The sequence below is a fragment of the Numenius arquata genome, chromosome 2 (assembly GCF_964106895.1).
Source record: "Numenius arquata chromosome 2, bNumArq3.hap1.1, whole genome shotgun sequence".
Taxonomy (NCBI): Eukaryota; Metazoa; Chordata; class Aves; order Charadriiformes; family Scolopacidae; genus Numenius; species Numenius arquata.
The window spans coordinates 60,080,730-60,106,481 of NC_133577.1; the positions used below are offsets into that span (position 1 = coordinate 60,080,730).

General features: G+C 38.6%; 1 protein-coding gene across 1 annotated transcript; it reads right to left on the reverse strand.

The window, feature by feature from the left end:
* Window positions 1–4,436: 4,436 nt before the first annotated feature.
* Window positions 4,437–25,675, reverse strand: INTS13 (integrator complex subunit 13). Its single transcript, XM_074144694.1, has 17 exons — window positions 25,469–25,675; window positions 23,108–23,339; window positions 21,688–21,762; window positions 20,880–21,082; window positions 20,520–20,600; window positions 19,211–19,301; window positions 17,358–17,486; window positions 15,599–15,683; window positions 15,120–15,209; window positions 14,044–14,133; window positions 12,403–12,581; window positions 11,388–11,558; window positions 10,378–10,532; window positions 9,142–9,372; window positions 7,848–7,987; window positions 7,039–7,174; window positions 4,437–6,232 (listed from the first exon to the last, which is right to left on the reverse strand). The coding sequence occupies exons 2-17, from the start codon at window positions 23,330–23,332 to the stop codon at window positions 6,193–6,195; spliced, it is 2,121 nt and encodes a 706-aa protein (XP_074000795.1). The 5' UTR covers window positions 23,333–23,339; window positions 25,469–25,675; the 3' UTR covers window positions 4,437–6,192.
* Between the last annotated feature and the right edge of the window lie 77 nt (window positions 25,676–25,752).

The window sequence follows — 25,752 nt, forward strand, 5'->3', positions numbered from 1 at the left end:
GATTAAACAAAACAGAGTGCTTTATTGGATTTTAAATAGTTATCACCAATATTTTCAGTCTAAGCCTCCCAAGGACTAGCACGTGATCACCATTTAAGAATGCTACAGAAACTCTAGATTACCAACACATTTTTGTCTTAATGCAGTCAGAGAAAGTATTTTTTTAAAAAAAAAGCTTGAATTGTCTTCCAAAATGATGCTGTAGCTAAGTGGCTACGCTCAGTTACTGACTTCATAGGAAAGATAGATTTGAAACGTCTACCACAAAGGGAAATAGTGTAAGAAAATCAGTGAGGAGTTCCGCTGACCCTAAAAAAATTCATAAGAAGTACTGTTTCTCAAAAAGGAGTCTAGAGGGCAATGTAATACTTCTCTTCTGAAAAGTGGGAGATGACAAAACAAGACGCACAAAACTGCATCTGAGATTAGACCTCAGGAAAACTTTTTCACTTGGGGGGTAATGCAGCAATGGAACAAGTCACCCAGAGAGACCTGGGACCCGTCGTCCTCAGATGTCTTTAAGACTCAACTAGGCAAAGCCATGCTTGATCTCATTTCCTCTTGGCTACAGCTCTGCTTTGAGTGGGAGGCTGGCTGATGACCTCCAGAGGTCCCTTCCAGCCAACATGCTCCATAATCCTGAGGCTGCCGAGATTTCTTTGCTATCCATTCAGTGTCAGATGGCTATTTTTTCCCTCATAATTCTTTCCTTTCCTCCCTCCTCTCCAAAGGGCAAGCAAACACTTCCCCAAAGGTTGTTCATTCCATTAAATTCCTAACAGCAACTATTGGATGCCTCTTCTTTTTTCCTATACCTGCCAATACATTTTATGATGAGGAAGATGGCAACTCAACTCAGTTATCTCTGCAAGTCATTCCAGCTGATGGCTCTCCATTGGGATCAGAAAGCTGGCTGCAATTTAAAACTTCTCAGCAAACCACGCATGGCTATCCTCTTGATATTGACTTCCAGTATTCGCCTCAGGAGTTTTTGCTGTCTGCCACAGACTCAGGAGGACTGACTGCCTGGGAATCCTTCACCATCAATCTTCTGAAGACCACCAACGTACCGTGCCACCTTCACAGCGTCAGAAAAAAAAACCAAAAAAACCAGCTACTACTCTTTCCTGAGAGAGAGAAAAAAGATTAGTTTGTTTCTAGAGAAGCTCTCCCTCTATTTGAACTCCAGCAGTCCTAAAGACATCGCGGTGACCGCTCTCAAACCTGGGTCCACAGTAATCTCATGGTATAACAGCTCACTATGTACAACTGCCAATGCATCTTCCAGCTGGTGTGCAAAAGATGAAATCCAGGAAGCGCTGGAGAAGTTAAGAGTGCCAGATGGGTATGTTAGTCCACACTTTGTCCAAGCAATGTTGCCAGAATTGAAAGTAATTCTCATTTTCATCTCATTTCTCATCTCAAATTCTCATCTCATTTCTCATCTCAAATTCTCATCTCATTTCTCATCTCAAATTCTCATCTCATTTCTCATCTCAAATTCTCATCTCAAATTCTCATCTCAAAACTGAAGTAATTTTCAACATTTCATATAGTGAAGTCTGCCTTCCCACTACAAAGCCATTCAATGGATCTTTCAACAGTACTGTTCCTACACTTCAAGACAAGAACGACACCCGGATTAGGAAGACCCCATCTGGCTTCCTAAGCAGTCTGTGTCACTGTTGGGCTGGTCCTGATGATATAGGTTTACTGGTTTTGCAAGTGTCACAGGAAGATTCCCAGATCACAGTCTGTGACATTTCAGAGAAACTCTCACTTAAGCCATGCCAACGTAGAACTGGATGCCCTGAAACCTCACAAAGCACCTGTGCACGAGTGCAGGGCTTCACTTTCACCTCAGCTATGGATACCACCTTCAGCATCACTTATCTCCCAAGAGCAGTATTCTAGGTCAATTCCACCGCATCACATCACACCATCTTTCCAGCCACCAAAATACCAACTCCCTCCCTGTTATCAAGAGGGTATGACTACCCAGAATGACCAGGGCAATATCCATTGACTTAACATTTTTTTTTAAATGATGTTAAGAGTAAATCTACAAAAAGACAATTTGCACTAGAATGTATTATCCTTATCACTCAGAAAAAAAGTCACAAGCAGTTAGTGATTTCATAATTTTTAAATTTAAATTAGAACACGCTTAACCTATGCCTGACAAAGAGGCAGTAGCGAAAACAGAACCCCAGAACTAAGTACTAGAATAAAACGCCAAGTAAAGCAAGTAAAGGAGTCTATAGGTGAGGTGGGCAGAGTGATACGCCTGTACCACCCAGAACAAGAAAATGTATACCAAGCTGATGCTGGTATACACGTGTAAAAGAATTCCTAAAAACTTTTCAAATACTTTGAAATCCTTTCAGCTTAATAGATTAACATATACAAAATTTAATCTATAACTTAATTATGGATTAAACTACTTCATACATAACTTCCAATTTTAATTTGTAAACTTTTAAAACTGAGAAAAATCTTCCTTCAATCTGAAAGGAAGTGTGAAATAGGACCAAAGTATCACCAGTACCACCAGCACATAGAAAGGAAAGGAGATACATACAGTCCTTTCCAGAATTGCCACAGCACCTTCCTCGAGAAGGCAGATCACCAAAGAGCCTCAGACCACTGATGTTACAACTCTGGAGACGAGATTTTCACTAAGCTGCCTAGGAAGAACTTGGAGGATAACTATCCTCCTGTCATGGTGTGCTCTTGTTGACATGGTAGTCAACCCAAGCAGAGCACCCCAACTAGCACAAACACTGCTCTAGTGCAGGGAGCAGACACTAGAGAGCAGCAAGTTAGCCAAAGAATAGCTTTTGCAGGCTAAAGAACACAGGCACAAATGTGTACCCTTGCTGTAAGGAAACTAGGTAGAACTGGATCCAGTTTGGGAGCAGGCTGCTGACCAGTCCAAAGGGAATCCAGCCCAGGGACAGATCTGGGAATAGTCCACAACTGAGAGATGAAAACAGCTCTCCAGTGGTCCACTTTTATGTTGTGGTGCAGAATAACGTTTGCAAACAACCGGATGCCAGCATGATGTACCAACACAGGTCCCTGCAGCCTCTGCTGCCTTACCTTCTCTCCAAACTTCATATTCGCACCACCCAGCAACTCCACCAACAGTAGTCACGGCACAGAAAGAATTTGAACAGCTCACTAGCTACAAGTTTACCAAGGGCTACAGGATCAAAGCACTAGAACAGATTAAATGGTATTTGTGTGTACATCATACATGCTATACAACTACAGTTGTAACATACTTGTGGAAGCAGATGAACACACACTAGTTAGCTGTGCACATGAAAACTTTGCTAACAGGTTATGTTCCTTTTTTTAGCACAGCAGTTGCTCTGTGAATATGACAGCACAGACAAGATTTGCATCTTCTTGCATGAACGACTAGTGCTCATCTGGGTTTACAGTGCTGAATAACTTTTTGGATAGATACAAATTCCTCTAGATGGCTACTTTAATGCTTTCCAGAAGCCATCCAGCTATAGAATCATGGAATCACAGAATCATAGAATCGTCTAGGTTGGAAGAGACCCTTGGGATCATCGAGTCCAACCATCTACCCTACTCTACAAAGTTCTCCCCTACACCATATCCCCCAACACCACATCTAAATGGCTCTTAAACACATCCAGGGATGGTGACTCAACCACCTCCCTGGGCAGCCTGTTCCAGTGTCTGACCACTCTCACTGTGAAGAACTTCTTCCTAATGTTCAGTCTAAACCTACCCTGTTGCAACTTGAAGCCATTCCCTCTTGTTCTGTCATTAATTACCTGTGAGAAGAGACCAGCACCAACCTCTCTACAGTGTCCTTTCAAGTAGTTGTAGAGAGTGATGAGGTCTCCCCTCAGCCTCCTCTTCCTCATACTAAACAGTCCCAGCTCCTTCAACCGCTCTTCATAGGATTTGTTTTCCAGGCCCTTCACCAGCTTCGTTGCCCTCCTCTGCACTCCCTCCAGCACCTCGATATCTCTCTTGGATTGAGGTGCCCAAAACTGGACACAATACTCCAGGTGTGGCCTCACCAGTGCTGAGTACAGGGGCACAATCACCTCCCTACTTCTGCTGGTCATGCTATAGAGTTTGGTGTAAAAGTCAACAAAGCAGCAGTAATGCGCTGTAGTCAACAGTCTAGACACAAAATCAGTAAAACAAAAATCTAAAGGATTTCTGCAGGAAACATCAGCCTTTGTAGTATCTCATGTCTCAGTAAGATTCTTCAAATACTTTGAACACAGGCCCACAGCCAACCACCTTGGAGAATTTGGGCCCGTTCATTTAATCACTTAACAGCGTTACCTGGCAGATGTTCCAAAAATGGAAACTGTAGTTAGTAAAGGAGCTACACAAATATATATTTTAATAGCAGGAATATTTTTTCTTTTTCTTTTCTTCTAATAAGGTATTTAATTCCTGTGCATATTTAAGGACTGCAGCTTAATATTAATGGCATGCCAGGAGATGGAACACAAGGCACAGGATAAGCTTTTCAGTTATACTTCTCTAGACTAGCAACAAATTGCAGAAAGCTGACATTTACATGTTCCCTAGGTTCCAGACTTTAAAATTCCTTTAGCAAAGAAGAGAAATATCCAGACTGATAAGCAGTACAATCTCATTAAAAAAACCCAGAAACTTAGGAGGAACAACAGTGCCATGGTAGCTTTCTCCATCAGATGGGGTATCAAGAGCGTGGTGATGCAGGACATCCTATGTTCAAGTAAGTAGTGAAAATAAAAGTCTTCAGCTTTTAGGATCTCCAAAAATTACACATTGCTTCTATAAAAGCTAGGTAAGTTTAGAATATGATAAAAAAATATGGTCATGCAAGTACTCTTTAATCACTTTATAAAAATGGTTCTAAAATAATTTAGCAGAAAACACATCTACATCACAGTGGCTAAATAATTGCCTTGAAACCAGACATGGTATTTTAACACAGCGGAAGAAAGGACTCTGCTACCAATGTAGAGCAAAGAATACTCACGTGATATTTGTGTTCAGATCTAGTCATCACAAACTACGGTATTTAAAGTTTCAGGTGAAGAAATATTAATATATTAATTTAGTTTTAGAAAAGCTCATAAAAATGTGTCTTAAATCAACTTTAACTGTAACATATCAAATCTGTGAGACCTTCAGTTGCTTGCACAAGCTAGAGTAAGACAATGGATGCAGATCAGAGGAAGGCCTGGAGAGCTTAGCTATTCAACTTAGCCCACTCAAGTTGACCCATTTGGAAGCCAACCCAAAAATTTTACAAAGGGTTAGACCACAGACATTGGGCGAGAGTTTTCCTGTTTAAGAATTCTACTATCCGTTAAGAGGAAAAAGAGGCTCTACTCCAAGCAACTGAAGACAGGTCATCTACTTCGTCATTTCACAGTCATTAAAATTCAGAATAAGTCTCCCCATGATGTTCCAAAAGCTTAGACCTAGAACCACAGGTGTCTTAGAGGCCATATTTATCAAAAAGATAATTTAATGATTAGCAAAAATTTTATTTTACTTTTGCTTACAAACAAAGACTTAACTCTAGCACAACCACCTGAAAGGCTTTGCTTTCTAAAGATCATTTCTAGCCATTTTTTTTAAAAGTCCTTATATCAACAATTCTTAGCTGTAGCTCACTCTCCCACCCCTTAGTTGAAAACCAAGACTGGCATTTTCTCAGCTCAGTGACTAGATACTCAGTGTGCGGCCTTTCCGTAATTCTGGACTCCTGAAGTTTCAGATAAATAAAAGTATTTGTGAACCAAAATTAACAGTATTATCAGTTAACTATCAACTTCTTGAATTTTATTTTTTTTTAAAACAGTCATCACTGATTTTGAGATGTCAAACAATGCTTGTGGGAAAAGACTTTAACCTCTGACTAACATTTTTGATTACTTGATTTAGTCCACAGCAGCACAAGGTTTTTTTGTCCTAAAAACACGACCATAAAATACTTCAGGACAGCTCCTATTTGCACACTATTCATTTAATGTGATATGCAGATTTCATATTTTATAGCAAAAATAATAGAAAAATGTAAAAACCAATCAAAACAGAGCTATACAATTGTACTGAAGTGGTACCAATATCAATTCCAGCATTAAATATTTTTGCATTTCAGCCAAGTTTTGTCCAAAAAACCAATATTAATCATCACTGCCGGCCTGCTTTTCCATTTTCGGTCGTTTCCATTCTGCAATGCAAGACAACAATTGGTAAGGGTTATTATTGGAAATACAATCAACAGATTAACAAAAAAAGAAAGACAAATAGTTTTTTAATAAATATTTTTTACTTCACTAATCATCCTGTCTCTCTCTGCCCCCAACATACGCAATCTTATCGCCTCTTAATACTTCTTACCACAAAAAGCTATCCATTACTAACCTCACCAAAAGACAAAAGTTCAGATTCTCTGTAGTCACATGAATATATTCCTAAAATCTGAGCCTTAGCAATTTCTTTCATGGTCTCCATTTTGACCCTTCTTACACTGATCATTGACCATCACCAGCTTATTGACTTAAGAGGAGGCTGGTTTGGTATTTCAGTATTTTTTAGTAGAACGTGGGCTACTATCAACTTCATTACAGCACGGCGTAAGATTCAAATACTCTACTATCGACAATATTTTTTTATTAGCCATTCCTTTGGAAGCTAAAGCAAGCAACAGACTGGAACAAGAAATCTCAACTTCAGCTTGAAACAACTTAGAAATCTCAACCCGCTGAAGTTTAAGGGTTTTGCTGCAAGGGCAATCGCTAAGGCACAGGGAAGACCACTTCCAAGCATTCAGCCTTGCTAGGCAAAGATGCAAACAACTGAATAGCAAACACTACTGTAGTTTTCCATCAATACTGAGAGACAAAGGAACGTATTTCTACATTTTAATCCTCTAAGTAGTAAGGAGTCTTTTTCATGCTGTAACTGAAGTATTACTCCATACTGCATGTTGGCGAGTGCTAAGATACTTGTAGTGATTCATTTACTGATACAAACCCATTTTCTTCTTTCAGATGTTGATACAGCTCAGCTTTATTGTTGACAGAGTTCAAACGACCAATAAATTCCTGGTGTTTCCTAGAGTTGGCAGTATTAATTCTGTTGCTCCATAAAGACAGCAAAGACATTGGCCCTAAAATTGCAAGTAAAGAGTCCAAGTGATTTAATTTCTGAATTCTTAAACATTGTGTTGTTATAAAGTCTTAGAAGAAGTTAAAAACTATGCTAGTCGAACATATTAAAAGCACTAGCATTAAACAATCTTTTAACAGAAGCTAAATAAATACAAAGTATGCAAAGTGTTAACACCTGAGTAGTTGCTTCATATGAGATTGACTTTGCTTCATATGCAGAATCTGAACATCAACTCAGCCATTGTGACAGATGATAGCTCACACCAAGGAAGAGAAGTCAGTGAATACTGCTCATTCAAACAACTATACTGGTTAGGCATGTTTATATTTCTTAGGCAGCAGGAGACAGTGATTTCTGATACCTGTCCTTTAATAGCATTTCTGACATGCAGTAGCTCAAATACCACCAGCAGAAATTTGTCCATCCCCCGATCAACCCAAGTGCCTATCAACAGACCCACACAGGATCTTGGGATCTCCCTTTTTACATAGGCCTGTTGAGGTTAACATATTTATCAAGAATTTCTCAATATTCAGTGTTTAATTAAAAATTATCCACACTGACTTAGCTTTAACTCCAAGAAGATTCATCTCGTTACTTTAGAAAATACAGGCTGGTAAACCAACTTCTATCTTTAAAAGAAATAACCTGTCGCAATTCTTCTAGTTTACCTTTTGCCTTTTCAACTGTGGGCATTTCATCCATTGTAATAAGAGGCTTTTTGTTGGGTGGCTCAGGAGAATCAGGTGAATCTTTGATAACTTCAGCTTCTGCTAGTTCTTCTTTTTCACGATCTAAAAGACCTTTCAATCTTTTTGAGAGGGAAGGAAAACAGTGAAGCAAAATATGGTAGAGCAGCACATATGTACCATATATGCAGCATGTCAATACCATTCTGTACTCCTCATGATATGGGTTGTGTATAATTTTGAGAAAATTTCCTATGAGCCCTTGGAATGGGTGAAAAACAATGGGGAAAACTAGACAAATAATCTTCTGGATAAAGCCTTAAGTAAAGGATCTTAAAATATAATTTCACATAAGTTAGCTGTAGTTGAGACAGTTGAATAGAATTTTGAAGGAAAGATAAAGTTACAATGAATACACAAAAATACCACACAACTTTCTATTATCTTCTCTACATGGACTCAGACCTATTCTACACCAAAATCCTGTTGTCTCAGTCCCCATTTTTGTTCTGCATGTGAAACTAAAAGCAATTGTAGGAACAATTTGATCATACACAGAAAGGCATGAAAGGTCATCAGCATGGTGGCAATGATGTAGGTGAAAAGGTCCTCCTATGCTAAATGATTCATAGCATAAACAAATTTGCAAATTAAGCTTACTACTATGAGGGTTTTTTTATCTCTTTAGAATAGTAGTCTGAAAAATGGAAAAACAGAAGAGGCTGACAGTTACTTACCACTTGGACAAGTTACAATGAGTTACAGACAGTAAGTATACGGACAATCAATCCTGACATTCAACTAAAGAGAAGAGTCCAATCAATCTCGATTGTTTATCTACTTGAACACTAAACTATCTACAGCTCATCAAGAGAAAAGAACTGCCTGTCCCGAGTTTTCAGTCACGCTTCATATTTTTGTAAAGCACTTCAATGTCTAACAGGTGATGTGGTTACAATAAAATCTAACTCTTCAAGCTGCAAAGCCCTGCTAAGTGGTCAACAACTTGTCCAAGAACCATACTGCTTGTAAAATAGCTTAATTTGAAAAGTCTGATAAGTAGACACTGCAATAAAATGCCCAATTCCCAAGCTTGGTAATGGTGACTGACCCAAAAAACTGTGGGATCCACACTCACTGGTAGTAAGCCAAGGTTACAAGGATGAATACATCAAATTGAAACCTGCAGTTGTTTCACTGCAATTCCTCTCCCCTGGAAAGGAGGGCAAGACAAAAATTATTATGCTAGAATTTTTTTTCACTTTAGAAAATTTACCTTTCTGATTCTTGCCATGGCTTATCTGATTCATAGTCTTTGCCCAACTTCTCTGACTTGTCTTCTTTGTCTTCTCTCTTTCTACCTCGTTTCTTGCGCTCCTCTTCTTCCGGGGGTTTGCTTCTGCAAGCCATCAAACATTCTAAGACTCGCTGGTGTTTATCCGAGTTGTTTATGTGTGCTCGTACAAGGGTTTCCAATTCATTCCACATAATCCGATACTGTTCGTCTCTAAGCAAGGTCAGAAAAGAGATATTACATACAGGATTACCTAGATCATTAAACCACTGAATAAATTAAGGTTAAAAAACAGACCTTAAGAAACAAAAACAAACAACCAACCCAACCCCCAAAATAATCCTGAACAGATTTTCTGTCCTCTTGTACTGGAAATCTATCCACCTGGGATTACTCCATCCTTTCAACTTGAAAACACGTTGTATGTAACATTTCCCAATTGACATCCAGAGTTAAATTTAAATTGAAACAGGCTACGTCCACTGAAATCACATTCTTAACTGCCACAAGATCTCACTGCCAAGAGACACTTTTGAATCCTCTCAGGTGTTTGTTAACTATGCAATGTCAGGATATGCAGAGAGCCACTCACATACTGACATGCAAAGTAATTACTATTTCATTCTTTGGATAAAAAAAAATTAGAAAGAATTGTACCAAGCTACTGTAAATAGATCCCAGTCATGTGGGCAAATCTTCTGTAGCTGAATTTCTTTTCAGCCAGTTCTTGGAAATACTATGCACACATCACAATGACTGAGATACCAGGATATTCTAGGCTTGTTTTAAAGCAGTAGCCCATATTTTAAATAAATGCTTCAAAAGGATTTGACTATTCTAATATAACTCAATTTTAAGCATTATTCATTTATAATATGCTTAATTTCTTTTTATTAATTTGAAGTTATTCCACTCTCTCTGTCCTAGCTCGTATCAATCTCTTACCTCTCTTGATGCTGTCATATTTTTTAAACAGACTCACAATTCTTGTGTAATTAAATGATACATTTTTTCCTAACATACAGCAATATCAGTCCTGTGATAGCCCTTAAATGATGCAGGCAAAGTATTCACAGCATTTGCTTTGTGTACACACAGCATTTAGTTTACGACGTATTACGTTTGGCCAAATTTTAAAAATTTGAAGATATGAAAACAATGTCAATGGAGTATTTCTGAAAAATGTCCAGCATCAACAAAAAGAGATATCCATGTAACCTTTTTGGACCCTTTCCTCTGGTGCCAACTGTTGAAATTGGCAGCGGATCATTTTTCCTCTCCATGTCTACCAAATTGTATATTGTTTTTTGACAATTCAGAACATCCTCATCAGTCATTGCTTCTTTTACAATCACACTGGCTAATGGCACTACCTGCAAGACAAAACAAAAGTCAACAACGAGAAAATCTGTGTATGTCACAGGAGAGAAACAGGAAGAAGACAGAAATCAAAGGCAAGGGAACCATGGAACAACACGTAACAAAAACACCCCCTCTGATCCTCAAGTTAGTAAGTAGTAACTCTGATCAGGTATAAGCAAATGCATGTTTCCTTTACCCAGCATCACTGTAGCTGTCAGGTTAAATATTCTACCCTATTTAGATGGCATTCCACTAATATATTGACATTAAATCATAGAATCAGAATGGTCAGAGTTGGAAGGGACCTTAAAGATTGAGTTCCAACCCCCCTGCCATGGGCAGGGACACCTCCACTACAGCAGGTTGCTCAAAGCCCCATCCAGCCTGGCCTTGAACACTTCCAGGGATGGGGCAGCCACAGCTTCCCTGGGCAACCTCTTCCAGTGCCTCACCACCCTCACAGGAAAGAATTTCTTCCTAGTATCTAATCTAAACTTCCCCTCTTTCAGTTTAAAACCATTACCCCTCATCCTATCACTACATTCCCTGATAAAGAGTCCCTCCTCATCCTTCCTGCAGGCTCCCTGCAGGTACTGGAAGGCCATTATAAGGTCTCCCTGGAGCCTTCTCTTCTCCAGGCTCAACAACCTTAACTCTCTCAGTCTGTCCTCATAGCAGAGGTGCTCCAGACCTCCGATCATTTTCGTGGCCCTCCGCTGGAACCATTCCAACAGAGTACTTGAGATGGAAACAAACTGGGTTTGTGCCAAGTGATTTATGATAAAATAGAGTTAGTATTTCATCAAGTGGCAAGGTGAAAATTAACCTAGAACAGAATAAAAGGTTACAAACCCCAGGTTACTTACAGCTTGCATGTTGAAGATGGTAGTCTGAGAAATAATCATAGGCCAGTAACGAGTATGTTTCTCTAACTGATCTTTTGCACGTTCCAGTGGAATTTCAAGACTTCCATCGATCTTATATCTGGGCTCTAGAAAAGGAGTTAATCGGTTTTCCCTCATAAATTCACCAAAATCCTAATGATAACCAAACAAGATACAGTTAGACATTTCTCTAACAAAATAATTTTCACTGAACGGATGAAACAGCACAGTCTTGCTTATCACTAACCGTGTACCATCCCCACTACTAAATTTGACCCTAGCAACCAGAGCCCCACTTCTATCTTGAGGATGTACATTATACAGGGTGAACACAAAAAAATAGTTGTATAAAAATATGGATTAAAAACTGATGCAAGGTTTTTGATGAGGAGGCCTTCTGGATCTGCAAGATATTTCACGTATGGTGACAGTTTTGTTACGTTTTTCTGGAAGCCACTTCTGCTTGCTTACAACAGATACAAAGGATGTGTAGAAAAAAAATAAAGGAAAAAAACCCAAAACGAATGCTAGCTGATCCTCTACTCCATATCCAGGGTTCAAAGCTGACAACTTCATCTTTTCTATTTATTGTACAAACCATTCACATGCAATCTATCCTTCTGACAATTAGCAGGATAGAGTCCTATGCGTATCCAGCCCACAGAAAAAACTTGCCAAGAAAAATGTTATTTTAGAATCAGAACAAACTGTAAATACTCATAGTGCACAAGGAGGCATGCAATCCCTTGTGGGAATTGCCTTGTCTTGACGTGGAAAGGATTCCGCGAAGCGGGTATAATAAGCAGATGTAATACTTTGAACTAAATACGTAGCAGTAGTACAAAGAAAAACAGTTTGACCATGCAATCCGCTCCAGCTCTCCAGAAAACGGACCAACATTTCTTTTAAATGTCTACTGCACTACATCTCTTGTCGTCTGAGATAAGCAACAACTTCAGAAAAAAAGAAAAAAATAACAGAAAGAAAAGAATCTTACTGTAATCCGGTAGTCGGTTACTCTTCCACCACACCCTTCACTAATTGATGGCGGATCTTCTAGAATTGATCGTGAGCTGCTTAATACATGCAGAAAAATTTCTCCCCCATGGCTACTGAGCATGTGACTAATTACTTTAGAGCCAGATTTGCGTGGCTGTTCCAACAAAACAGAACGACCTGTTTGAAATGAGATCAGTTTCTCTAGTTACTGCGTGCTGCAATCTTAAATTACAAGCTACACATACACAATATGGGTTTGTACCTAGCCAGTAAGACTCTGAATCCATTAAAGTTGTGTTTTCACCTAGCTGAACAAGAAAGAAGTGTCTCTTTTGAGTATTTACTCCACATCTTTACACAGAACATAGCGTCACGTTCTCTTAAATTTTAGACAGAAAGATCAAAAAGCCTCTCTCCTGGACCAATACATCACTGTCTCTGTAGGGCGTTATTCTGAGCAAAAATACATATTAGTAAGGCATTAAACTGGTATATTGTGTAAGCGCAGTTTGCTGTTTTGAGTTATTATGTTGTATACTAAACTTCTTTGGCCCTACTGCAGAAACTCTCATTAAAACCAACTTCTAAAAAGTAACCAAATAACCTACTTGAGTACAGAGGTACCAATTGATACTATTTGTTAATGCTTAAAGTGGATACCGTTTTTCAGACAGAGAAATAAAACTGCCTTTGTCTTATTTCCAGTAAAATACACTAAGCATTCTCCAAATAAGTTGTTTGTTCTGAGGAGGTAAAAATAGAAAATCAGAAGAGAGCAGTTATCTGAAATATGCTATTAATTTTTGTTCTAACCATTTCCATTGATCAAAGTACTTTTTCAGTACAGAATCCTTAGAGAAAAATACACAAAAATACAGTGTTTAATAAAACCACTGCACATTTACCTAGACATTCTAACAACTTGACTGAAGAAAACATCCCATCAAAAGGATGTTTGTAAGCTAATGCAGTTTTGTTTGCAAACTGTAAAAAAACTCACACATAATTAACATTGACTACACGTTACTTGTTTGGAACAAACAGCTTTGGGTTACCTGTTAACATGTATTTAAATGGCAACCTCTTACAGCAAGATTATTCATGGCAATATCTTGCAGATAAGCAAAAATCTAATCTACTTTTTGACCGACACCAGTACACGTAGATACTCTGCTTCAATTGACCAACGTACTTAGTTGGTCTTAACCCAATTAAAAGAACTTTCTGAGGCTGCCCAGCGTCTCCTAAAAGTCAGGCATAGACATAAGTTGCTAATATCTTGCAGTAGTCGGAGGAAGCATTGTGATCAAGTGCACTATCACCTACTGAAAGCAGTGTTTCCTACCAAATACCATAAAGTGAAAAGTATTCTACATTTGGATTCAGAAAAGAACTACCAGCATTCAATACTTGCTCCTTCTTTACATCTTTCCTCCCATCTGCAAGTTTCAAAACACATTCCATTTGCCTTTGAGTGCATTTAACAAATTTCTTCTCTTATTAATGACATGTTAAAATAAACTTGACATTTTTACAGTATATAGACATTTACTGCTATACAAACCAAAGTGTGCTAAGCGCTCGATTCACAATATTAACAACTGAAACATTAAATCATTAGCCAAGGACACAAATTTACCATTAAGGAGAAAGTTAGTAAGGCATGAAGAAGGTCTGCTATTTACATCTACTGGTGAAATTCTGTATGCTCCAGTGCAATAGTGCAATTCTGAAAAATAAAACGCACAGAAACGTTGAGAGTGTAGTTCCACATACAGAAAAAACATCCCACAAAATAAAAGAAAGGCAGAGGAAGCTATTCCACAATCAGAAGAACTAAAAAGTCTAGCTGTCTCTCAATCTAAAAGTCTGCTCCTTTCACCATCTCCTCACGATCGTTCCGGTACCCTCAACTCTTGAGAGCCTAATGTATTCCCAAGCCTTATTTCAAGCAGGACCTCCAGTTCTTTATCTCCTGAATTATTTTACTGTGGAGTCAGCCTCCTCTTATTTCTCTTATCTATATTTTTGACTTGCTCAGAGTCAACATACCTCCCTGCCAGTCTACAGGCTGCATGAGCTGAATGACCAGATTGTTCCTGTGTTACCCCAAATCTTCCCTGTCTTTCTCTCCTTTACTCAGACTTGGGTAGAGAGCTCTCCTTCACTCAGATTTGAAAGTTAATATGGAGCAACTAGTCTACTATCATCACGTACAGATAATTTCCTTATTAAGCCTTTCACTTAGCACTCTGAAGATTACACTAAAGATAGTACTTTGATCTCTGCCCCTCCTGAAACAAGAAAACAAAAAAAAGATTCAATGTCTCAAAGCTGCTATGTTATAAAACATCACTGTGGAACTGACAAGGTATACTTGGCCCTGTGGGAGTGGCAAATAGTTGCTGAACATTATAGTCAAGGAACAACTTCACAATACTTAAGAGGAGATTGAAAAAGCCACTAAAAAAACCCCACCACATTACTACCCCTCTCGCCTCTTACACAAACCGCTGATTAGCCAAGATCAGGACAGCATCATATGACCATTAGTAAAGCAGGGTGTAGTCAACAGCAAGGTTTATAGAGCAAAAGGTAAAAACAGCATTAACAAGAAGCAAATTACCCCCCCATTCAGATTCTTATCACCGTACGGAGAGAACGGTGTTCAACACAAGTTAGAATATCAGTTTTGTAAGATACCGCGTTACCTACCCACACTATTTGTTCGAGGAGTACACCATTTTAATGTTACAGTTTCTTTAAATGTGCCTTCTCTGCTATTGCCACCTACGTGATTATCACCTGCAATATAAAGTCAGAAAAAGTGTGTGATCGACCATATTTTCTTTATTAGAGCAAAAAACCTCTAATGGTCTCTCATCTACTTTTTATATCTCAATAAGGCGGTGACATGCCTCACAAGTCTCACACAAACATCCCGAACATACGTGAAACCTCGTCTGACGAATTTGACCTGGTTTTATATTGTTATATCCTTACTACTATATTAAAATATGCCAGTAATGAGTGAAACTCCAATGCCAACATTACAAATCAAGTTCTTGGGTTTTAAAGGAATAACTGAAAATATTTTTCAGGCATATTACATCAATATGAAGCTTGCAATCTTTCTTTGTGAGTAATTCCAGCAGACTGATCAAAAGCAACTTTGAGAGACTAGTCCTACTTACCACTCTTTAAAAAGTCAACATGTGCCTCTTTGTGATGAAGCAGCTCCACATCGTAGTTGGCTGATGTGTTAGCATGTTGTTCTTCCTTTAAAAGAGAAAGGCAGAAAAAAGATATAATTATTTTAGCTATAAGTCTCTGTTTTCATAAACAAACGATTTTACATTTACCTTTCACTCCAGAACAAAACAAAAAACCTCCAAAGTGCATCAGACAACAACAGGATTGCAATGTTGAGGAATTGTTTGCTCTCTGGCCTGTTTAAAGATGCAGTCATCTGCCTTTCCCCTTTTTCCTTTTTTTTGAAACCCTGTGGTTTCCTCTTCATACAAACGTCATAACAAGGTGCATAGTGTAAAATATTAGGTAAAAAATAGGCTTCTACTTTTGTTTAAATGAGTGAGAATCAAGAAGCCTACGATATATTGAACACCACCAGCAGTTACAACTTACTGAGCAGCAACAAATGGTCACTGCAGAATAGACTGACAATTACTTTTTGTAACTAAAAATCTCAGGAATCCAAACCAAAAAAAAAACCACACTCCAAACCTCTTATTTCCTTTCACTTAAGATATATAAAGAAGTGTACTTGCAGCCCAAGTTTATAATTTAAAAAGGGATGTTTGTGAAGAGGATGCTGCATCTTTGAACAGCTGCAGAGGACTAGCAAAAACAGAGCAGTAACCTTGGTAATTTATTCCAAGTTAAAAAAAAAAAACCAAAAACAACCACAGAGAACCCAACATAATCTATTACTATAAGGACAAAGGCAGAAGGGAGAGGCATACCAGCAGCACACAGGTCAGAAAGTTACAGACAAGGTATTTGCAAACTTAAGTCACATTTATGCCACAACCCATGTCAAAATTTCATTAGGGCTGTGAAAATAATTTTTTATTTCATGTTTCAACTTATAAAATCCATACAATATTGCTAGGTTTCAAAGATGCAAGTAATGATTGACAATATTAGAAATTGATGATGTTTTTAAAAATCAGGAAAGTTTATCTGCCCCTGCCCTTTTTGTTTGAATACTGACACTTCCGTTTCGATTGTCTCTCGCTGTCTGATCAAAAAATTAAATTAAATTTAATACTTGAAATTCTTAGTTGCACTGATTTCCCTCCCAGTAGTGATAACAAAAATATATTAAAAATAGGGCCATAAGCAACTTTGAAGAGAAAACGTTTAATTCAATATCCTTCTTAGATACTAGATATATCCCCTTCTTCCCCGTTTCTGGTTTATGGACCTTCAAAGGAAAACCTACTGGAAAACCTTGAGTCAAAAATCAGCTATTAGTTACAAACACCTTTATGTTGGGTGGGCATGATAATGAAACAGAGGAAAAAGAGACTCACTATGCCACTATAATGCACAAGGGTCAAGAATATCTAAACACAACTAGAAAAAGACAAAAGAATCACAGACAAAGTAACCTGAGGTAAATAAGGTAGTATTTATATAAAATAATACAAACATAACTGAAATAACACTTGTATTGCTACATCAAAATTAGAGATTTAGCAATACAACATTTTGTTCTGTGATCCTTCTTTAGGTTTTTTTTTTTTCCCCCTTCTTTATTTTTACTAACCTGGTCACAGACATTGAATGTGGGCTAATAAAAAATAAAACAGAAAATATGATATGGAGAGAAAAACAATGTAAAAATTCAATAAAATAAACATTAAAAATTTTCAAACAAATTTAGTAGTGATGTAGCTAGTTAACACGAAGTTACAGATATAATATTACCTTCATAGGAATGTTAGTTATTGTGGTTGAAGCCAGATCAAAGTGCTGTTGTACTAAAACATTCAGTTTTGTAGCCAGATGCCGTCCTGCACGGACACTGTGCACTTCACTGGTTAAAACAGGTGAAAGCTAAAATAAATTGACACAGGGTATATAGCATTAACAGATTAGGCTCTAGCATCATGTAACAGTATCATTCATTTGAAACTCTAAAATAAGCTTATTTATGCTGCTAAATATGACTAGGGAGAAAAACTACCGCTCAAAAAATCCACACCACGTGAAACTAAGAAGGAAGAAGCAAAAATTATTTCTCATACAGAATTTTGTAGGTTATGCCAGTTGTTATAGTTGCAGTTGCTACAGACTGTCAAAAAGATTAGAAGTGTGCTAAAACACTTGAGTGATTAATCGTCAATAGGAAGAATTAGTATCACAACATCAGAAGAAATCCTCTTAATAGCAGCTGTGGGCCTAATTTTTTGCTCTTCTACCTGCTGAATAGCAGCAACAAACTAATTTTTATATACCTACCTGTAGGCGCCTTGTATACACATAAGAGAAACAAACACAAGGCACAAGATGCATCTGATTTTTACCCTAGCCAACAGGGACCCTGGGTTTAGGATTTTGAAAAAAGAAAAAAACAACAACAACAAAAAAAAAAAAAAACACACACGCAAAAAAACCACTCAGTGATAAAGATTACCATTTTACAGAGGAAAGCAGTAGTCAATTTATTCTCTTCTGTTCACATTTTATTTGTTTTAGCACAACTACAAGACAGTTTTGCAGAAAAGAATCTCAGGAAGGTAGCTATTATAGTCCTTTTTATTTATGAAAAAATATGCAGGACTAGGTGCCTTTCATGTTAAGAATAAGACTTCCTTGTGTTTTTCTTACATAGAGCATATCAAAATACTGAGCAAAGCAGACTGATGAAGAGCAGAATATATTACAAAATATTTTGTATGTACTTCATTTCAAACAAGCACACGTGCTTGTTACTGAGCTACTGAGATATTAATATATAAAATAATTTCTTATAAGCACCCTTTCACATTTTCATAAAAAAAAAAAAAATCTTTAAAAATACCTATAGGGTACTTCAAGTACGTGATGAACTTATGTTCTACATTCCTACAATGTATTACCCTTTCACTTGGAAGCAGATACGATTTCCAATGCTTTTCATTAAAAAAGCATACTGTTTGCTAACATTGGAACAACACAATTTATACACAAAAAGCTCATTTTGGTTTCATGAGAAAACCATTTAATCGAAAGGCTAAAAATGCTAACACATTAGCCTCGATAATATAGAAGACGTAGGGCTGAACAATATCCACATCGTTCAGTAACAGATATTTGGGAAAACAGGGCTTGTGCTCGTGAGTGGCTTATGTTAGAATAGCGGGAAAGTTACTCAACTAACCTATTCAACACACCAAGCAGCTTGTGGTTTTCTGCTACGTTCCTGAATGTGCATTTCCTTCTCAAAAAACTCGTCAAACCCAAGACTATTATTCCAAGGCATTAATGGGTTTACTTCACAAAAAAAAAAAAAAAAAATCATGATTTTTAATGCAAGAAATTTAAGTAATTAAATGAAAAAAAAAAAAGGGGGGGGATACCATATGTGCATGAAGACTACAAAACAAGAAAACAAAGCCTACAACTTGAGTTGGCAATATGCAGGCTGTCAAACTTTTCAAAGATTATCACCTGTACTTTTTCTTATGCCTTGCCAGAGACCAAAGGCTCAAAGCGTTCTTGCCGAATACTTCATTTGCACTATCTATTTTGAATGGTTCCTCATCCTTGGATAAATTTTATCGGTTTAAGCTCCTTACCTCTTTTTTAGGACGATCAGAAACAAGGCTGTCTTCACCAACTGGGTAAGTGTGGATTAAGACCAATTCACATTTCTGAATCTGCATTAGACTTAAAAATAAAGATATTCTATTTAGCCTACAGTGTGGCAGACTATCTATTAGAAATTAGATCAATTCTCCCATGATTAATCTGATTTCCGGACCACAGAATCACAAAGACGCATTACAATATACTGTTTCTGAAAGCATTCTGTAGAAACTAGGTTACAGTAATGATTTTTGAAAAGCGCATATTTCAAAATAAGTTTTTTTATCAGAATTAAAAAGTATAACATTTCTAGCTCTTCAGATGCTACAGCACTGTGTTTCTCTTTTGACGTATCAATGGAATAGATCCTTAACTGCTGTAATCTCTTCAGCTTCATTCAACTGAAAAATCCACAATACAGAGGATCTGTGTCTCCCTGTTTGTGCATAGGTATTAATGAGGGAATTCCAGTGAACATGAAAACAACTACACAAATAGCAGGCTTATGTCCTAAAGCATCTGGAAATTTGGGAAGATCGAGACATTGTTCCACATCTCTACCTAGCGGGATGAGATCTCTTTTCTGTCTTTACACTGGACTTAGAACCCGATTCCCTGGAGCAGTATCCTTTAAACATGAAACATGTACATGAAACTACAATTGCAGCAGGTAAACACAGGAGACTCCTGCTTCTGCTATTTAAGTGCCTAAGGAGAAACCAAGAATAGGATCTCAACCTACTATACACTTTACAAGGCAATACACGGTCCCTGGGCCAAACACTTCACTGTTTAATTAGACAAAACATATGGTGGGAAAGTGACTTCTCAGAGAAGATGCAACTTGTATTTCAAGAGATTCCTTTACCTCAAGGGAAGCGTCAGGCAACACAACAATTTAGAAATTAAAAATTAGTTTCAAAGAAGTTAGCTATTTTAGTCAAAGGAAGATGAATGTAAAATTAATGCAGTGCTATCAAGAAAAAAAAATGCATCACATTCAATAGTGATTACAAATATACAGTATACGACAAGGCAGTTACATGTCTCATTTTGGAGCAAGGTAACCTAAGGAAACCCTGTCCTATGAGGATAACGAACGATACTGGAAAGCTAATGATTATACACCAGCTCTAAGTCAACAATATCACGATTTAGCACCTTCTATTTCACACAGGCATTCATTCAAACAACTCAGCAGAGTAAGTTTTAAGTGACAAAAACACATCCATATTTCACGGAGGATATAACAGGCATGCACAGAATAAGAGAAACCACATTTGTAAAAAGTATACTCACTGATCTGAATTAGCTGCAAGCTTGTTGTGCTCATGAATGGTTTCCTGAACACAATCCTCAAGCATCCGAACATGACTGTCACTAGAAAGAAAATTTGTATTTTTTTTTATGCAGGATAATCAATCTTCCTGTTCAAAGCATCAGGCCGCTAAATGCTCTCCCATTTCAAGTGAGAAATTTTTGGTTTGCTACTGTAACAGACCTCCATAAATGAAACCTTCGATAAGATATGATCTAACACAGAACGCAAAAAAGCTAGCTTCTCAGGGCACTAATTCATGACAATCAACAAAAGACTTCTAAAATGTATGAAATAACTTTTTTTTGTTTTAAATGGTAGAAGCACACTATCATACATACCTTTTTGCATTAGTAATACAGATTATTCTTCCTCTGTTTCCAACACGTTCTGCATTTTCCATGAGCATGGTTCGAGCCTCATGCTGGTACTCTGTTATTTTGCAGAGTGCTTCAACTGCTGCAACCAGCCCATGAAGTATGCTGCAGCACTCCGGATCTGCCCGAGGATTTGGTGGCCCAACAGCTGCCAATGCTGCCATCAACTAGTTAAAAAGAAAGAAAGAAAGAAATTAGTATTGAAAGTTGCTTTCCAGCCATTTGTTAAAATGGCCAGTTAAGAGAAAAGTCACCATTATAACTTATTCTACGTGCAAATTAATATTGTTGTGAAAAAACCAAACAGAGCAACTAAAGACCATTACATGCTACCAACCTCCTGGAAAACATTTGGCCCTAAATTATCCTTTGCAATTCATTTATTAATTGTTACTAGGCCTTGAGAACATAATATTCTCATTTATTACAGACAAAATACCTGGCTAAAAATACCTGGAAAAAAAAAAACCCAACAAAATTTAAAATTCAAGTATCACCAAATTACAGAAGAAATAAATAGGAAATTTCTTCATAACATTTATTTTAATATATAGCTCTATACTCAAAGCTACCAGATTCATTTTAGATTATGTAAAGCTGCCTATAGAACAGTCCAGCCTCACAGGCTACTTAAAATTCCATTATGCAATAATTTCAGACCAGAACCACATTTTAATTAACCAAAGTTCTTTCATATGGAACATCGTAAGAAGCTGCTATTTATTCCGCAATTAAACTACTTAAAGAACAAAAGAACAGTTACAAAGCATACCTCCTGCAAGTTCTGATCTTCTTGAGTCCAAGAATTCAAGACATGAGCCCCAGAATCACTCACAATGAAATTCACCTAAAAGAATCAAAAAAGCACATGTAAGATAACAGCCAATCATACAGATAACAGCCATTATGGCTACTTCCCCAAATCCAAACATGAATTGCACCTCCCTGCTATATTCAGCTACCCCTTTAGTAACATTATAATTAACAACAACTTACTCTATTTATATTTTTAAGCCACTAAATCAATCTCTACACAAAAATAGCATTGCAGGATATTACAAAGTATTTTAATAATTAGGTAATATTTTCAGTAGAATAGCTACAAAACCAAGTAAATTCTAGTACTGCAATTTTGCAAATCATTCTCCAAAGACTGTCACAGTAGATCACAGGGTTAAATATCTAGCAAGATTTAATAAATACCACATAGCAAAATATGTTCTAAAGATGACCAAAAAAAAAAAAAAAAAATCAAGAGGAAGTATACTTTCCATCTCAATTTCTGTTTCTCATACCACACAAGCTCCAGTTCAGCCAACTAATTCAAATCCACTAAGCATACACTTGATATAATCCCATAATGGGACTTGACTGTATATTAAATGCTCTAAACTAGAGTTTAATTTAAACATTCACTGTCTGAGAACCGGGACATGCAATCCATCAAGACAGTGCTGTGTGCATCAAATCACTGAACTACCGGAGGTATTTGTTAGTGCTCAGCCTCTGCCTCAGCTGCTCCCTGACACAGCCAGTATTCCACCATCACTACTATATACCAATATCACTACCACAAAGTTGGTTAACTTCCTTTTTTATTTTTAAGGATAACTAACCTCTAGAACATTGCACAATGGTTTACGCAATAAGGAGAAAAAAATCTAAAAAAACCCAGGGATTAGTTACCTTAATTTATGATACAACGTTACAGAACCTACCAGGTATTTATTTTTCCCCACAAGGAGCCATGTGCCACAAAGCTCTCCCACTTTTTCAAACCAGTAGCTTCGGGGCGACCCTAACTCTTCCTAAGGCCCAGAATTCCTTCAGAGTTGACACCAAAAACCTTATGAAGTGCTACCAAGAGCATTTAGAAACAAAATTCGATTTGAAGCAATACGTCACTCAAGGCTTTGTAAACTTATAAATCAGGAGAACACAATAATAAATCAGTAAGTTGCCTTAAAGCACCTGTCCTCACGTTTTGCAGTGAGTTACAGTGACATTAAGACAATGAAAGGTCTAACCAATTTAAACAGCTGTCAAATGTATCAACAGCACAAAGAAATTTTTATCTAATAAACTATCTTTTAATTTAACCAACAGCTAATGACATTAAAAGACTTCATTAAAATGGGAAAATATTTCTTACACTATCAAGTATCATCTGCAGTACGGCTAGAAGAACTTACCAGTTTCTTGAAAGGGAAAATATCATACATTATTCTACAGTACTCCATGGATGATTCCACTGAACACGTCCACAGTGATTTTGATATGGGTGCGAGAGGTATAATTCCTTGGGTCCGGTTCTTTACTAACATATCAAATTCAACATGTTGTCTGCAGGATTCTGCCATATAAGGGCAGTGATCCACAACGAAAACAGTTTTATGAGACTCAGAAAAGATTTTCATTTTCTTCCTAAAAGAAACAGATATTAAAATCAGAAAGAAATGGTACGAGGCCAAAAAAAAAAAAAAAAAAAAAAATCACATCACAAGATTACTGTGCAATTTATATAGCATAAAATTACCTTACTAGAATACACAAGTTTTAAAGAGGTTATCTCTTACAGCATTTAGATTACATATTGAATACATTAGCTCCTACAAAACTGTCACCTTTCTAAAAAAACTACCAACATTTCCATTTGAAGAATCTATTTTACACAGAGACAAATATCCTCTAGACTACTTACTAGTCCATGTATTTAGTATACCAGATATCAAATCAGAAGAAACGGTTTTTTCTCAGGAGGAAAAGAATATAGAAAATGTGAAAGTATACTGTTGAAAAGGTAACAACGATGCACAGTATTACCCTCCCCACTTTTCTTATTAAAATAAACTTTTAAGAAAAGAAGTACAGAAACGGCTTCTTATTTAAAGCTTATTTCCTAAAATAAGCAATAGGGAAAAAAATCATTTATGATTAGGCTTTAGAGACCTTGAAGTAGCATAAATATCAGACTTCTAAGCAGATTTTCAGCCTTCACTTTGCTAGGTACATCTTTCTATTTCTAAATGAATATTTACGTCTGTACTTTGGTCTCACACTGACAGACATACTACCTCTGAAATTATAATGTGAATGTTTTTTATCCAACAAGACCCATAGGAGCGTGCCTTGTGTTCTCCCCAACCACGAAGCTCGGGAACTCTGCAATGAAGCACAATGTGTTTTCCTGTTCCACATGGATAGACCGGCCTTCCCTCTCCTACTACATCACTGAAAGAAATGCTTTTGGAGCAACTATAGCATGAGATCCTTGTGTTAGGGTGGACATCAAAACTTGGCAGACCCAGACTACATAGGAAAATAAGTCTTAGACTAGGGCTACTCAGACCACTAATCTCAGATCAAAGGCTCCTCCCCAAACTTATTCAACTTCTAGAAACCCACAGAACCATTATGGAAACCCATAACGTTTCTAGTATAAAGATCGACTTCGTTCACACAAACGCTGCCGAATTACAGAACATACGAAGCCAAAAAATACATAACGAGCTCATTTAAAGGAAAAAACAAAAACAAAAACCACTAAAATATTAAAAAAAACGAGGATTTACACAAGCCAGATGGTGGGAAGCACCTCGCTCTGGGGCAGGGGTTTCGCACGCCCCCTCAGCAACAGCTGCTCCTGTCGGGGCGCACACACACACACACACACACTACACCCCCTTCGGCAGAGGCCAAGGCCGGGCCAGCCCAGCGCCGGGGGCCTGGCCCGTGAACCTGCATCCTGTCTTTAGTCTGGCGGAGAGCTGGAGAGAGGGAACCGGGGAGGGACGTGGACATGCTGGACATGAGCAGGCAATGTGCACTTGCAGCCCAGAAGGCCAATCACATCCTGGGCTGCATCAAGAGATGTGTTGCCAGCAGATCCAGAGAGGTGATTCGGCCACTTTACTCTGCTCTGGTGAGACCTCACCTGGAGTGCTGTGTGCAGGTCTGGAGCCCTCAATATAGAAAGGACATGGACCTGATGGAGCGGGTCCAGAGGAGGGCCACTAAAATGATCAGGGGGTTGGAGCACCTCTGCTACGAGGACAGGCTGAGGGAGCTGGGGTTGTTCAGCCTGGAGAAGAGGAGGCTCCGGGGAGACCTCATAGCGGCCTTCCAGTACCTGAGGGGGGCCTACAGGAAGGCTGGGGAGGGTCTGTTTACAAAGGCTGGCAATGACAGAACAAGAGGCAATGGCTTTAAACTGGAAAAAAAACAGATTTGGATTAGACATTAAGAATAACTTCTTTACCATGAGGGTGGTGGAACACTGGAATAGGTTGCCAAGGGAGGTGGTTGAGGCCCCTTCCCTGGAGACATTCAAGGGGAGGCTCGACGAGGCCCCGGGCAACCTGGTCTAGTTGGGGGTGTCCCTGCTGACTGCGGGGGGGGCGGGGGGGGTCGGACTAGATGACCTTTGAAGGTCCCTTCCGGCCCAGATGATTCTATGACACGCGGCCGCGGACGACCGGCAGGGTCCGGAGTAGGCGAGGTCAGTCCCCGACCCGCCCGGAAGCCGGGGTCAGGGGAAGGGAAGCGCCTCTTACCTGGGCCGGCTTCTCCTCTGGTGCAGAAATCCCGGTCCCGCTCCTCGCCGCGCCCGGGCCCGGCCGCGGGCTCGCTCCGCGGAGGAGGGATGAGGCCCACGGGCCGCTCTAGACGGGGTCGGGCGCGGGCGCCTCCGGCCGGGTGACCTCCATAGCCCTCCGCCCGCTTCCTCCTCCGCCTCCGGCTCCGCGGGGAGCGCGGGGCCCGGCTCCTGCCTCCGCGCCCGGCGCCCGCGGGGGTGGGAGAAGCGGCCGAAGCCCCCCCCGCTCCGCCCACCCCTGAG